The sequence below is a fragment of the Talpa occidentalis genome, unplaced genomic scaffold (genome assembly GCF_014898055.3).
Source record: "Talpa occidentalis isolate TD23 unplaced genomic scaffold, MPIMG_talOcc4v2.1 talOcc4.14, whole genome shotgun sequence".
Lineage (NCBI taxonomy): Eukaryota > Metazoa > Chordata > Mammalia > Eulipotyphla > Talpidae > Talpa > Talpa occidentalis.
Genome location: NW_023601433.1, coordinates 12822741 through 12837770, shown reverse-complemented (window position 1 = coordinate 12837770; position 15030 = coordinate 12822741). Strand labels below are relative to the sequence as shown.

At 35.8% G+C, this 15030-nt stretch overlaps 1 protein-coding gene across 15 annotated transcripts in view; it reads right to left on the bottom strand.

The window, feature by feature from the left end:
• Positions 1–15030, bottom strand: part of TJP1 (tight junction protein 1) — a 205941-nt gene that overhangs the window by 63121 nt on the left and 127790 nt on the right. For all 15 annotated transcript variants that reach the window (XM_054694775.1, XM_054694778.1, XM_054694776.1 and 12 more), the window contains one exon: positions 7823–7879. In XM_054694775.1, the coding sequence (XP_054550750.1) occupies positions 7823–7879 (57 nt within the window). The remainder of the gene's footprint in view (positions 1–7822; positions 7880–15030) is intronic.

The window sequence follows — 15030 nt, the reverse complement described above, 5'->3', positions numbered from 1 at the left end:
CATATACATTTGCATAGTTATTCCCTATAGACTGTTAGTAGTCACAAATATTGGGGAAAAATGTCTAAGGGTTACCTTCAGGAATATGGGGGAGCAGTGGTTATTTTTCCTCTTTGAAAGAGGTGGGAACTAATCTTTTACTCAATAAACTTTTTCTTTTTAAATCTTTTTTTTTTTTAAATTCTATTTATACAAGCACTGGGTACAGTCAGAAGCGTGAGAGGGTGAGAGAATCCACCAGAGCCAGAGCGGGGACCAGAACAGGCAGAAAGACTGAAGTACACTGCTGAGAGGAGCAGCGGGCATAGCAGGAGAGGTCTGCACGCCATTTGGGACCCTTGCCAGCGGCCGGGGATCGAACTGGAGCTGCAGAAGCTGCGGGCAGCTTCGCAGCCCAGCGTTCAACCGCTGTGCCACCAAGGGAGGCCCTTACTCAATAAACTTTTCTATCGTGCATTTACACATTTTGCTTAGTAATTCTTTTAATTAAAAATTAAAAGCAAGACGGAAATACTAAAGAATGCGGAAAGAATCTGGAGTTTTCAATGAGGAAAGCAGAGATGAGAAGACACTTTCTTAAGATTTACATGTGAGCAATGGTTTTTGCTGTAGAGAGCCAGAGGCTAAAACCCAGCCCAGCAGACCACCACTCCCATGTAACTGCGGCAAAACGTGTAATTCTGCTGGATCGGAGCTTGCTGAAGTTCATTTAATAACTATCTAGGAAGTCTGTGATTCCCAGCTCTGGTTGCAAATGAGAATCATTTGGGAACAGTTTCAAAACTGCTTGCTTATGTGTGAACCCCGACACCATATCAATTTAATAAAACTGGAGGAAGAGAGATGGCAGACATTTTTTGTTTTTAAGATCCAAGTGATTCTAACAGGCAGCCAGGTCTCAGAACAGACTTAAATGCTTGTGACCATCACACTAGGACTGTCACCAAACACTTTAGAGATTAAACTATTCCACTTGTTCCCATTCCTCTACCTTCACTATTGACTTGCCTTTTTCAATAGATTTTTTTTACCTCTACTGTGTTATAGTTTACCCTTCTTCATGTTCTAAGGGTTAATTCTAAAACAGACTTGATACTGTTATTTCATTGCCCACAGATCTAAATTCCTTGTTATACAATAATATCCTGAAATATAACTCAGATTTGCTTCCCAGTACCCCAATCTTTGCTCTAAATATACTTAACTCCTGATCCCTGTAAGCATGCTATACATGATCAAACTATGCTTTCATATCTCCTTCTCTGCCTGGTGTTCCTTTAGCACCTCATCAGTCTTGCAAGCTTCAGTTCATCCTTCAAAATTCGTTCTATTCATCAAACCATTCTACCTTTCTAGTAGTAGAGTGATGCACCCCATGTATTCCAGAACACAGGTACACATTTAAACTACTTCACACATGGCACTACTGGTAGCCTGAGGAGCAATATCCCACTTGTGAGGGATTCAAATATTCATCTATCAATTCCAGCTAAGTACAACCCTATAGGGGCATATTTTAAGTGAACAGGGAAGACTCTTTGGCAAAGAGATTATCCAGATATTTATGCAACTGAATCATCTTTCTTGATTGAACTCTGTTTTAAGGGATCAGGAATAATTTAACACTTGAGTGGGCAAACTTTTTCTATGAAAGGTCAGAATAGTTTAGCTTTGTTCAGTGCATAAGCACTCACAATATTCTGTAAAAAAATGGGGAGGGCTAATGGCCAGCAAAATAGGAACAGATTCCATGCCACTTGTTTAGCATAAAATCAGCTTCTTTCAGGCAAAGACAGAAATACAAATTTATTGAGGCTCATGGGCTCTTTATGATCTCAAAAGAATAAAATATAAAAAATTGCTTCATGTCTTTCCTTCCACCCAAAAACTATGTGTGTGTGTATACACACACATACATATATATTGTTAAGTTAATTTCACCTGCATTTTACATTTTTTAAATGTAAAGACAAGAAAATTTTAAATTACCTATATAATTTGCACATATTGCTATTGGACCATGCTGCTACAGGTATCCTAAGAGTGACTTTGTTGAATAGGTTGCCTATTAAACTTTATTGGGTATAACTAAGGACCAAACATTAGGAGAATATAAAATTGTCAAAGATTTTCTACACCTCAGAAAATCATAATGCAGGGCACAGGGCAGATTATCCTTGGTGTTTATTCACCTGTCACTTCATGGGCCTAAATCCATGAAGCAAGGAGTTGTGTTTATGTTCTCTGACATAAATCCAGGGACTACAACAGTGCTTGGCATACAGGGAGCACCAAAAAATTACTTAACCTTGAAGATTAATAGGATTCCAACTTTTTCTAGCATTCTAAGATGAAAGATGAAACCTCTGAGAATGAGGAGAAAAAAATGACAATGTTCAAAGCTTTAAAGCACAGGATTTTTATTTTTCTAAAGATGATGTCATCTCTACCTTTTTTATTCACTGACCACCAGGTGTCAAAGAATTCTGACCCTTATTTGGTAACACACAAGTTATTAACAAAAGAATATAACTTCAAATTACCTCCTTCATTAAACTACCATTGCCAAAATTCTTCTTGCTACTTCTGATGGCAGAGGTCAAGGCCCTCCATCTCAAACTGGAACCTTTTAAAAAAGTGCGTATCCCAGACCTACTAAATGAATCAGAATTTCTGGTAGTCAAGGATAACCCAATTGATTCCTCTTTACGATAAATCCTCTTTACAATAAAAGTATGACCAAATCCTGGCAGCTCTTACTTTTTTTTTAAAGATTTATTTGTTTATTTATTTATATTTATACAAGCACTGGGTACAGTCAGAAGTGCGGGTGGGTGAGAGGATTCATCAGAGCCAGAGCGGGGACCAGAACCAGGCAGAAGGACTGAAGTATACTGCTGAGGGGAGCAGCGGGCGTGGCAGGAGAGGTCTGCGTGCCATTTGGGACCCTTGCCAGCGGCAGGGGATTGAACCGGAGCTGTAGAGGCTGCGGCAGCTTCGCAGCCCAGCGCTTAACTGCTGCGCCACCAGGTGAGGCCCCTGGCAGCTCTAATTTTTGTAAATAAAGTTTTATTGGAACACGGTCACATCCATTTTTTACCTATTGTTTATGGATACTTTTGCATTACAACTGCAGAACTGAGTGGTTGTGACAGTGGTGGTGCAAGGTCTAAAATATTTGCCAGTTATCTGGCTCTTCACAGTCAAAGTTTGCTGATCATGATCTAAATCTAAATAGTCTTAAATTTTACTCTGGCCCAATCCAGAACACCAAGATACTTGGAAGTACTGTTTTGCAGCTTTAGGAATGAAGTCAACTGAATTATGCTTTGCCATTAAGTCTCTTGACTTGCACTGACACGGATATTTTTAAAATTTTTTAAAAAACAAATCCTCTCTGATGAGGCCCAGAGGCCAAAGTTCTGTATTCCTGGTACAACAGCTAACATGTTTAAAAACCAAAGCATTACGAATTATATCTTATCTCTATGTATCTTCTAATGACATTTTCCAGGACCTGGTACCTCTTTCTGGGGCAAAAGAAACTGAGGCTTGGAACGAGGCCAGCTACAGAATGGAGCTCACACTAACCATCTAGACAGAACTTCAAAGACACCTGAGTCTTACACCTAACAGGACAAGTTGATATGGCACTTTTAATACATTCAGAAAAGTGTAACCTGTTCTCGCAACTTTCAGAATATTTTTCCACTTTGCCTAAAATAATGAGATATAGATCTATAGTAAATACACTTAGTCCTTCCCCCACCTGAAATTCCTAGATAATTCAGACAAAATGGTACAAAGGAAAAACATACTTTCGCTAATTTAAGTGTCTTATTTTACTTATTTAGAAGCTAAAAAGGTAACAGGAAAAAAAACACATGTAGTATGATAAGATGCCAAATTACACCTCTGATGTAAAGTAAATGCTCTAGCTTCTATCTTAAAGAAACTAGAAAAATAAAGCAACTTAATCTCACATGAACAGAAGAACGGCAATATTAAATATGAGCAGAAACTAATAAAATAAAAAAACAAAGTGCTATCTATCAATGAAAATGAAAGCTTGCATTTTGCAAAGATCAACAAAATTATCAAACCTCTAGCCAGACTGAACAAGAAATTAGAAAAGATACAAATCACCCTTATCAGAAATGAATAAAATGTTGTAAAATTAGGGAACTTTGTGAACAATTTAGATAAAAGATACAAATTACCAAAGCTACCAAAACAAACAGCAAAAAAAAAAAGAGGCAACACTAATAATAAGGAAATTCATAACCTGAACAGTCCTACATAAAATTATAGAAACTGAATTAGTAGTTAAAAATTTTAGCCCTCTCACAAAGAAAACTTCAGGGCCAAATGGCTAATGGCTATATCGTGAATTCTACCAAACATTTAAGGAAGAAATAACATCAATTGTACACAAACTCTACCAGAGAACACAACAGGAAGAATTATTTCCCAAATACTTGTTTTGAGGTTAATAGCTTTTCAGACAGAAAAATCAGATAAAAACAATACAAGAAAAAGAGTACAGACCAGTCTTTCCCATGAATACAGAAATGACTAGCTTCACAAAACACTAACAAATTCAATTCTGCAAAACAGAAGGTGGATAATACTTAACAACTAAGTAGCATTTATCTTGGAAATGCAAGGCTGTCAAACATTCAAAAAGCAAGAAATCTACCATACCAATAGATTAAGAAAATTCAAACCTTGGGAGTGGTGGGGGAACCGCAAAATTCAACATCAGGTCATGATTTTAAAAAAAGGAGGGGATGAATTTTTCATCTATTTAAAAAGAGATAGGCAAAGGAACTGGAATAGCCAAAACAATTTTTAAAATATCAATTAAAAAGTTTGTGCACAGTGAAAGAAAATCATCAGCAGACTAAAACTATACTTGTTGAATGGGATTAGATATTTGCATATCACATATCTGATAAGGGATTACTACCTAAGGTATATTAAGAACTTATCCAATTCAACAATAAAAAACACCAACACAATTAAAAAATGGGCAGAAGATCTGGATACTTTTTCAAAGAGGATATATATACACATGGCTGACACATGAAAAAATGTTCATCATCACTTCTCCTTATGGAAATCAAAATGACAATGAGAGAGATCACCTCACACCTCTGAGAATGCCTTATATAAAAGACAGCTAGCAACATGTGTTGGAGAGGATGTGGAGAAAGGAATCCTTATGCACCGTTGGTGTGAATATAAATTGGTGCAGCATCAAAAAATTAAAAGCAGAACTGCCACTTCTGGGTATATATCCAAAGAGTATGAAATCATCTACCTGAAGAGTTTTATGTGCCACAATGTTTACTGCAGCACTGCTTACAAAAGCTTAGATATGGAAGCAACCTAAGTGCCTCCTGACAGATAATTAGGTAAAGATGTGGTCTAGATAAACAGTAGAATACCTTTCAGCTATAAGATAGATAAAATTTTGCTATTTGCAGCAAATGGAACTTGAGAGAATTCTACAAAGCAAAATTAGTCTGAAAGATGAAGACAAATTTTGGTTGATTTCACCAATATTGTAATACAAGTAAGGAAGCAGATAAATGGCCAAAACAAAGTGAAAATTAAACGCATGGACACTGTGAACCAAAATGGCGTTACTAGAGGTAAGGGTCGAAGAAGTAAAGGTGGAGTAATGGATGGTGGTGCATTTCTTGTTTTGTTAAAAAAATAAATAAATAAAACAACAACAATAAACAAAAACCCCAATGTGTTAATGAGAATTCAGGGGATTCCTTCTGTTGAGTGATCTGCCTCTTTTATAGACAAAAAGCTCTTATATAGCCATTGGATTTACTTGTACCTTATTGTGAACCAGTCATTTTCCATCTCTGAAACATAGCAAAAGCAGATGAAATCTCATTCTAACAAAGTATTTTATGAAGAAAATTGTGGAAGAATACATACTATTAGTTTTTTAAAAAAAACATTAAATGTAGCTTATAAAGTACTTTGTCAATCTGTGTTTAGATACACAGTTGAATCAATATTAAAAAAACAAAAACAAAAAGAACTTCAATAAGAAAACAATCCAAATAAAAGTAGGCAAAAAAGTTGAAGTTTACCAAAAAGAGATATACTAATAACAAATAAAAACATAAAAAGCTATTCAACATCATTAGTCTTCAGAGAACTGCAAACTAAAATCACCTACTACTACACACTTGAAAAGCTACATCCATACAAAAGCCTAGACACTAGAGCAAATTTATTCATAATCACAAAAAAAAGGAAACAACACAAATGTATCAAAAGCAGAGAGTGAACAAGCAAATTATTCTTTAACACAATGGAATGCTACTAAGCAATAAGGAGGAACTAATTATTGATACAAGCAAAGATCACTGAGGAATCTGCCTTAGACTGAGTACAAAAGTCAGTCACAAAAGGCTTGATACATGAATCATACAATGAGCATATACATTAGTCCAATTACATAACACTCCAGAAAAGGCCAACATTTAGGGGTAGAAAATACAACAGAGGTTGCTAAGTGCTGGGTCAAATTTAGAACTGTACACTTAGCATGAATTTTATGGTATGTAAATTATACCAATAAAAACAGTAAAGGTACTAGAAAAATTAATGTGCTAAAATATAGAAGTCATGATCAGTCAATTAAAAAATAAAGTATAAAGTAATTTTATATTTAATCTTATTTAAATATGCTACCAATCACATTTCAAACACTAAGAGGTAATATTTTAGCTTTATAAATTAAAAGTTAAGGTCAGTATTATTTAATTTTTTTAACCATTTAGGGAGGAAAAATGTTTACTATATAATATCTGAAATCACATTTTTAATAATTAATGCACCCATTATCTGTTGTGTGCTGATCCAAACATCATGAGATAATGAAGGTAGGGTACAGAAACATGACTTTCCCAATGAACACAGATGGTAAGCCTAAGAATAAAGTATAAAAAGTAAGTGTATTCAAATATTCTCTAATCTCGATACATTCTCTAGGGGAAGAGTAATCAGTAGTGTCAACTCACATCAAAGGGGAAAAAGGAAAGAACGATGTGACAGATTTACTTTATGTCAAGCATAAAAGAGGTGCCTGTACCCTCATTTTAAACATATGAAATATGTTTATGAAATATGTTTAAATATGAAATATGAAAATCAAGTCTTTCGAAGAGGACTGCCCACTCACTCATTTCTAAAGGAAAAGAGGCAGAAGTAGGATTCAAATTCAGGGCAGTGGCACTTCAGACCTAACTCTTACTGTCATTTTTTTCTCTGCTTATCTTCAATTGCTTAAGAGACAGCTTGGGGTTTATATGCTCCAAATCAGCAAGTATTTTTTATGATTTTATTACCTACACAACTTGGCTTAATTTTAAACATCACACTTACGATACATGCATAACAACTCAGAAAGGTTGAAGGAGTTTACAATTTACAATAAAATAAAGTGTGCTACCCACTAAATTTTTAAAAAATAAATTATTTCTCCCTTTTCAAAAACTGAGGTATAATTCACATAAGACACTCTATTTGTTTGGGGTATACATCTTTAGTTTCTTAAAGCAGGGATAAAACCAGCAAAGACACAAATAAGCAAAAGGATATATGAAAAAGTAATCATGTTCACTTTTGACCTTAATAAAGAATTTATTGCAACTCTAATTTTAAACAAAGGAATATAGAAAAGTTTTCCTCCTTTCTTCTGGCTTCCTGACATCTGGCTTTCCTCTATTGTTTTCAAAAGCTGCCAGTATCCTGAGTTATATACAGATTATTCACTGCAACAGAAACTTACCCTGTGAAGCGTCACTGTATGTTGTTCCCATATAGCTGTTTCCTCCATTGCTGTGCTCTGACAAAGATAAAAAACAAACAAACCATTTATCTTTTAAGAAAATGTCCTTAATAAAGTAAACAAGAACACTCAGTAAATAATTTAGCACAGTGAAATACCAAATTCATATTACTAATAAGAGATACTCTGAAAGGAGTTTAATAATTTTGGAAGGATTTTTGTTTTTGTTTTAAGAGACCGGACACTACATACAGGAACTTCCTTTGTTTTTAACTTAATTTGAAAAGATGCCTCTCTGTTCATTTCATGCCAGCTGAAATCAGTATTTAAGCTAATTCTGCAAATTTATACTGAACACCAGATAGAAAAGAGTAAAAAAATGGAAAAGTATTATTCTGAAGTACCTAACAACACAAAACATTTAAAAACATTTCTCACGTCATGCAAAGGAAATCAAATTACCAAGAACTCAGCAATTATAAATATGCATGTTACAGGAAAAAAGGTCAGACAGCTGAAAGATTTGGTCAATGGTTACGTTAATATCACAATTAAACACTACTGCTTCCACGTAGTTTCAGCTGTGTAACAGAATTATCTTCTCAAGTTTTGTTTATAATCCTAAGGGAAAAAAAAGGCTTTTCAAGTACTCATATGGTATACTCATGCAAGAAGCAAAAACCAAACAAAAAAACCACAAATGAACAATTCCAAACCATCCCAGCCATGAGAATCACCATGAAGTAAGTGATGCAAGTTCCAACACAAGTTATTCCTCAAACCACATAGTTCAGGTTCTGTGAAGACTCTTATTAGACAGGAAAATAACATACTAAGGAAAGAGCACTGGAGAATTCAAAATACATTTCTTATGAATTGAGTTCACTGCACTTGGAGACTTACAGTAATTCATTTTCTTTTAATGTTACCATCTTACGGAATTGGGGTTCCTAAAAATAAATGTATTTACAAACATTTTTTTAAAAAACAGGCTTTTTCAGAATTATCAAAAGGTAGGGTGGAAGGAGAGTGTTAAAGCATGATGTGCTCTGAAGCTCACTCATTACCCATTGTCACAAATGCTTAGTTCCTAAAAGAGATCTGTTTTCTACTCTACTGCTGTCATTAGCATCATGAGAACATGTCCATCAAGGGGCCAGGGGCCCATTTCTCCCTTCCCACAGCAACTTTAATCTAAGATTAATGCCACTTTAGAAAATGAATTGCTATTTAAAAAAAAGCCTGCTTCCCTAAATTCAAAGCCACTAGATTAACTTTCCTGTCAGATGAATTAGAGAGGGAAAGAAAGGATCTCTGTTCACTCCCACAGATAACTGAGAACCTCACCAGCATTTTGTTTCAATCTTCCGATCAAGTGCACCAAAATCTCCCTTTAATGAGACCTTTGCTCAAAACAAAGCTGTTTTTTTTTTTTTTTCTCAAAAATTGACCTAGTATGTTAAAAAAAAAATCCTCCATCAATATAAAGCAATGAGTAACCTGCTACAAATCAAGAGTCCTACTAAAATATACGTGATACAAGTATCTATAGTAATTGCCATTTTGTCCAATCTTAGCTGACTTATAAATTCACTTCTCTGTTAAAGCCAAACACAGCATATTAGCTTGATTTATCAAAAGGGAGACCTATGGACAAGAAAGCAATAGAACAAAACATCAAAAGAGCTCTTGAGAATGTTCCCTAAAGCAACGTAATCTATAATATAAAAAAGTCACTGTTAATTATGCCCTGATCATCCTTACCCTCCAGAGAGAGAGAGAGAGAGGGGGGGGGGGGGGGGGGGGGGGGGGAGGGAGGGAGGGAGGGAAGGAGGGAGGGAGGGAGGGAGGGAGGGAGGGAGTTGGGTTTCCTATTCGAAAACATGGAACACTGACATCTCTCTCCACTCTCCAGCCTTTGGTTTCCTTCATCCAAAAAAGCACAGCATGACCTCCCTGGTGGTGCAAGGGGTTAAGACACAACCTATGAAGCTGTTTGCAGCCAATGGAGCTCAAGTTTGATCCCTGGCCAGCACTATCATTCCATGGTAACTCTGAAAGATATTGTTAAATGGAAAATTAACTATACCAGAAATATCAAGTTCAGAGCCCAAATTTGCCATTAACGAGACAGGTGACCTTAGTTTTTTTCCTTATCCATAAAATAAGGGAACTTGATGAAATTATCAAGTAAAAAAGTCCTGCCAGCTCTAAATTCTATAGACTATAATTGCAGTTGTGGTCCAATTATAATCCCAATTCAAACAGGCTACAAATTCAGTAAGTAGCAAAGCACTGCAGACATCAAGCGAGCTTGCAAGTCATGGTTATTGGATTCTGAGCTCTATGGACATTTCTAAGTCAGCATTAACTGACTGGAATCACAATTTCTGAAGAAGCAAAAAGCTGCATTTCAGAACCTGCCAAGAATTTGTCTGGTTTCTTTGTTCTAAGCTCCAGCTGGCAAAGACACTACTCAGATCACCAACTCTCAAGGGCTTCCTGCCAAAACTTCAGATCCCAATTTTTGGCAGTTTCACTGTCCTTTAGGGCAGATTACAGATCAAATGGGGGAAAAAACAGGAGTTCAGAAGAACTGACAGACAGGATGAAACTATAATTGAGAGAAGACCAAGTCCAAATAGAATAAGGCCAAGTGTTCTCCAAATGAAGAAAAATATTAACTCCTTAACATTATTTAAACATATAACTAGATTATCAGTAAAATTTTATTAAAAACAGACCACCAACCATTCATTCATTCATTAAACATATCAAATACGCTAAGTGCTACAGAGGCCAAAAATAGGTCCCTCCTCTTCTTTAGGCCGTTTAAAGGAGAAGGTTTATCATGCTACATAAACAGTGTACAGGAGGCATCAGGGAGAATAGAGAGGATTCTGTATGCTACAAAGGTCAGCAACTGAGTTCCTAAGAAAGTAACATTTGAGTTCAAGTTTAAAGAATGATAAGGAAAAAAGTTGGGAAAGGTGTTTCCGGAGAAGGGCATGTCAGCATGGCGGGAGATGCTGCACACGTAATACCAGCTGGGATGTGACTGAGTTGTACAATTCACAGAACAAGGGAAGGGTAAAAAGAAAAGATGAAAAAAGGATCATCACAACAGACCTTGTAATGTAGTACTAAGGATTTTAAATACAATGAGAAGACACTAAAAAGCTTCAGTCGCAAATGACATATTAAGAAGTCATTCTGAAGGCTACATGTGGGAGATGGATTTAAGGCAGGGAGATCAGTTGAACGGCTAATGTGAAAAACTGGGAGGAGTCAAAGATGGCTGTTAGGTTTCTGAACTGGGCAGATGTGTGAAAAATCAGTTAGGAAAGACTACGAATTCAGTTTTAGACAGACATCCTCAATTTAAGATGCCTAGGGAGGTATGACAGCAGGTACAGATACAGCAGTGAGCAGCTGGCCATACTGATTGAAGATCAAGACTGAGATCTGGAATTGACAAGGATCTAGGAGTAATTAGCAAAGTAGTAGTGAACCAAGGAGAAAATACACAATTACCAAATGACCAAGACAAACCTGTGGACTACAGATATTTTATGGAAGGGGAGAGGGCAGAGAACCAAGGAAGTTGAGGAAAAACCAGTGAGGATACAGAAGTCTGTGTAATAACACAACACATCAACCATTGCTCAGAGAATACACCGAAGACAGAAAGAAGAAAACCACAAAACACAAAAATGGAAGATATGATAAAAGAATAGTTTCATCTATTTTTTAAAATTTTGGGCCCTTAACTATTATTAAAAATATATATCTAAAATAGTTGTATAATACTCTCTCTACAAGTAGTAAGGGGAAAGGGACAGGGTACAAAAATGATATTTCTAAGTCTTTTTGTGTAGCTAACCCTTAGAATCACAGTATTACTTATTCAAAAGAAACAAACACACCTCAAAACCACTGAAACCACCAAGGGTTTGTGTGGGGGACAGGGGGAGGAGGGGAGCGACGAAAGTGGAATAAAAATAATGACAAATGAACTTAAATGTATTATAAATGAGTAATGTGACCCGACCACACCGAGGAAGTAAGTGGAGAACAGTACCTTGATTAAATGCTATAAAGTCAAATGCAAAAAGAATGATACAGAAACTGTAACCTTGGTATAATTCTTTCTCTTTAAGTATGGGTAAAAGTTTGAAACTATTTTGTTTGTATACTAGAAGCAGACAAACAAGTGAGTATCTCCTGGATAATAAGGTAGGTTTCTCTAACGTTGGAGGGAGAAGTACAAATAAAAGAAGGAAGGCTAAAATGCAATCTAAGATGTGAGTCTAGAAGCTGAGGTTAAAGTATAAAAAAAATCATAGCTTTAAATCTGAGCACTTCCTAGCGGTCTGCTGAGAGAACTTAGAAATGGAAAAATAGCACTAAGCACAGTCAGCATGATGATCTGAATTTTAAAATACTATCCTCCAGTAAAATGAACTAGAATTCCTTGGTTCAGCAGTTGGTCCATGGCTGAGGCAGGGGAAAGATAAGATGTACCTGGACTATAAAGCGGTACCAGCAATGAAGGGACCTCTCAAAAACACACAGGGGTTTGCCAAAAGAACACGGAAACCAACCTGGAGGAGTTTCCAATGATCAAAGCTAGAATAACTTGAGCAACAAAATGACAGTATTAGATTTTAATCCATAGGATAAAAGATATCCATGAGTCCAAACTGATATAATCAAATAAATAAATGAGCATGGGACAGTTTTTCCTTACAGTGGAATTCTGATGAGCAACTGTGAAAGAAAAGGGGTTATCAGGTAAATCTACCAACTATTGCAGATAAGATCCGTGACTACATGGAGAAATATTAGTGGGCAAAAGTTTGAGAAGTAACAGAATCAGAACAGTCTCAATTTATCTCCTCTAAAACATCAATTCTAAAAAAATACAGTAAACATTACAGTGAAGCAATACCACCTGAACAAGTGATCAAGGTAAGTATCACTAGTAACAGATACATAAACATCATGAACCCCTTGATAAGATGCACCAGGGACTGATACGGTTTTTACATTAGTCTTGCCAAAAACACATCGTCTTATTTCAACGAGAAAACATCTGACAAAACAAACTGAAAGGCATTCAACAAGATAACCCATCAATTCTCTCCAAAAGTACTAAGGTCATAAAAGACAGAGAGAAGACTCTATATCTCTCACAGATTCAAAGTCACCAAAGAGAAGTATTAACTAACTGCAATGTGGAAACCTGAAACAGAAAAAGGAAAATATGGCAAAATTCAGTATCTGTATTTCAGGTATTATTATATAATGTTAGTTTCTTTTTTTAAAAGATTTATTTATTTATGCATACAAGTACTGGGGTACAGGCCAGAGGTGTGGGGGCGAGAGGATTCACCAGAGACAGAGTGGGGAACAGAACAGGCAGACTGACTGAAATACACTGCTGAGGGGAGCAGTGGATGAGTCAGGAGAGGTCTGCTGCGCCATGTGGGTCTCCACCCTGGCTGGGGATCGAACTCGTGCTGCAGTGCCTGCAGGTAGCTTCACAGTGCTGTGACCTAACCCCTTGTGCCACCAGGGAGGCCCCTATCATGCCTATCATGTTAATTTCTTATCCTTGATAATCCTATGGTTTTACAAAATGTAAGGGGAGCAGGATGAGGGATATAAGTGAATCCTAATATTCTTGCAATTTTCCTCTAACATTTCAAAATAAAAAAGTTTTAGGACACCTTTTCAGTTTCCAAATACTGAGATGTATGGAAAACCATGACACACAAAAACACATTCAATGAAAAACACCAAATCTGTGGATTCGACAGGTCACATTTCTTTAAAATCAGCTTCCTTGCTTCACTTTAAATCCTAAAACTATTTTAAACAAAATATCTAAAGTAAAAAAGATGGTAAGCTGAGTTTCAATCACATACTCCATCCAGGAGATCCCTCCTGGTTCCCAGACCAACTACCCTGAGGCAGAAAATCTTGACCAATAAGTTGCTTAGTAGTACTGATCAAGTTTCAGTAATAAAGGAGTAAAATGTATTAGTTTTAATACAAATCATTTATGTGGTAAAACTTATGACTTTTCTCATATATAACAACAAAGCAGTGTCACTTATTTTCATGTAAAAGTGAGTTTTTGAAGTAACCCACTAATATCTACCTATTCAATGCAGTAATATCCAGACTACAAAAATAATCCTTGTCAATAGGAACAGACAGCCTAATAGAAAAGATGGGTTAAGAACCTGAGGAAGTATCTAAGGGGACACTGAAATGGCCACTAAGCATGCAGTGCTCAAATTTATCAACCAACAGGGAGATATGAATTAAAAACACAATAAAAAGCTACCACACACCCACACAGCAAGTTAAGGTGGAAATGAAAATATGGAGTGTTAGTGAACAATCTAATCAGCAGAGGGCAAACTAGTCTAACCACTTTGAAAAGCTGGCAATAATAAACATATTATATGATTATTCAAAAGAAACACACACATCCACCTACCGTAAGAATATTCACAAAAATTCTACTCTTAATGGCAAAAAAAAAAAAAAAAAAAAAAACCAGAAACAATCTAAATACGTATCATCAATGAAATGGAAAAGTATGTGATATTCACTCAATGGTGTATTACACAGCCATGAAAATGAACAAACTACACAAGCCATGATGAATGAAATCTCCTAATGTTGTTCAATACTGAACAAGACTTCAGATATAACAGTTTCTATCTGAGTTCTTTATTAAGGATAAAATTTAAAAAATAATACTGCAAGTGATCAAGGGAAAGAGGGCATTAGCCTTATTAGCTAAGGTCTCTTAATTAAGACATACTATAATAAAAAGCCTCTGTAATTAAGTGTGCTAGTAGTGCATGAGCAGACAAATATACCAGTGGAACAGAATAGAAAATCCAGAAACGGAGCCCAAAGATAAATGGAAAACCAATATAAGAGAAAGTAACATCTCAAATCACTGGTGTAAAGATGCCCTTTTTAATAAATGGTGCTTGTATAACTAGGAAATCATTTGGAAAAAACATAAAATTACATCTATATCTCACCATGCATAAGAATCAACTCCCAAATGAATTAGGGATCCAAATATAAAAATATAAAACCATACAAGTACCAGAAGGAAATGCAAATGATTTTTTTTTTTAATGTTAGTGGAGGGAAAGACTTTTAAACTATAACTCAAA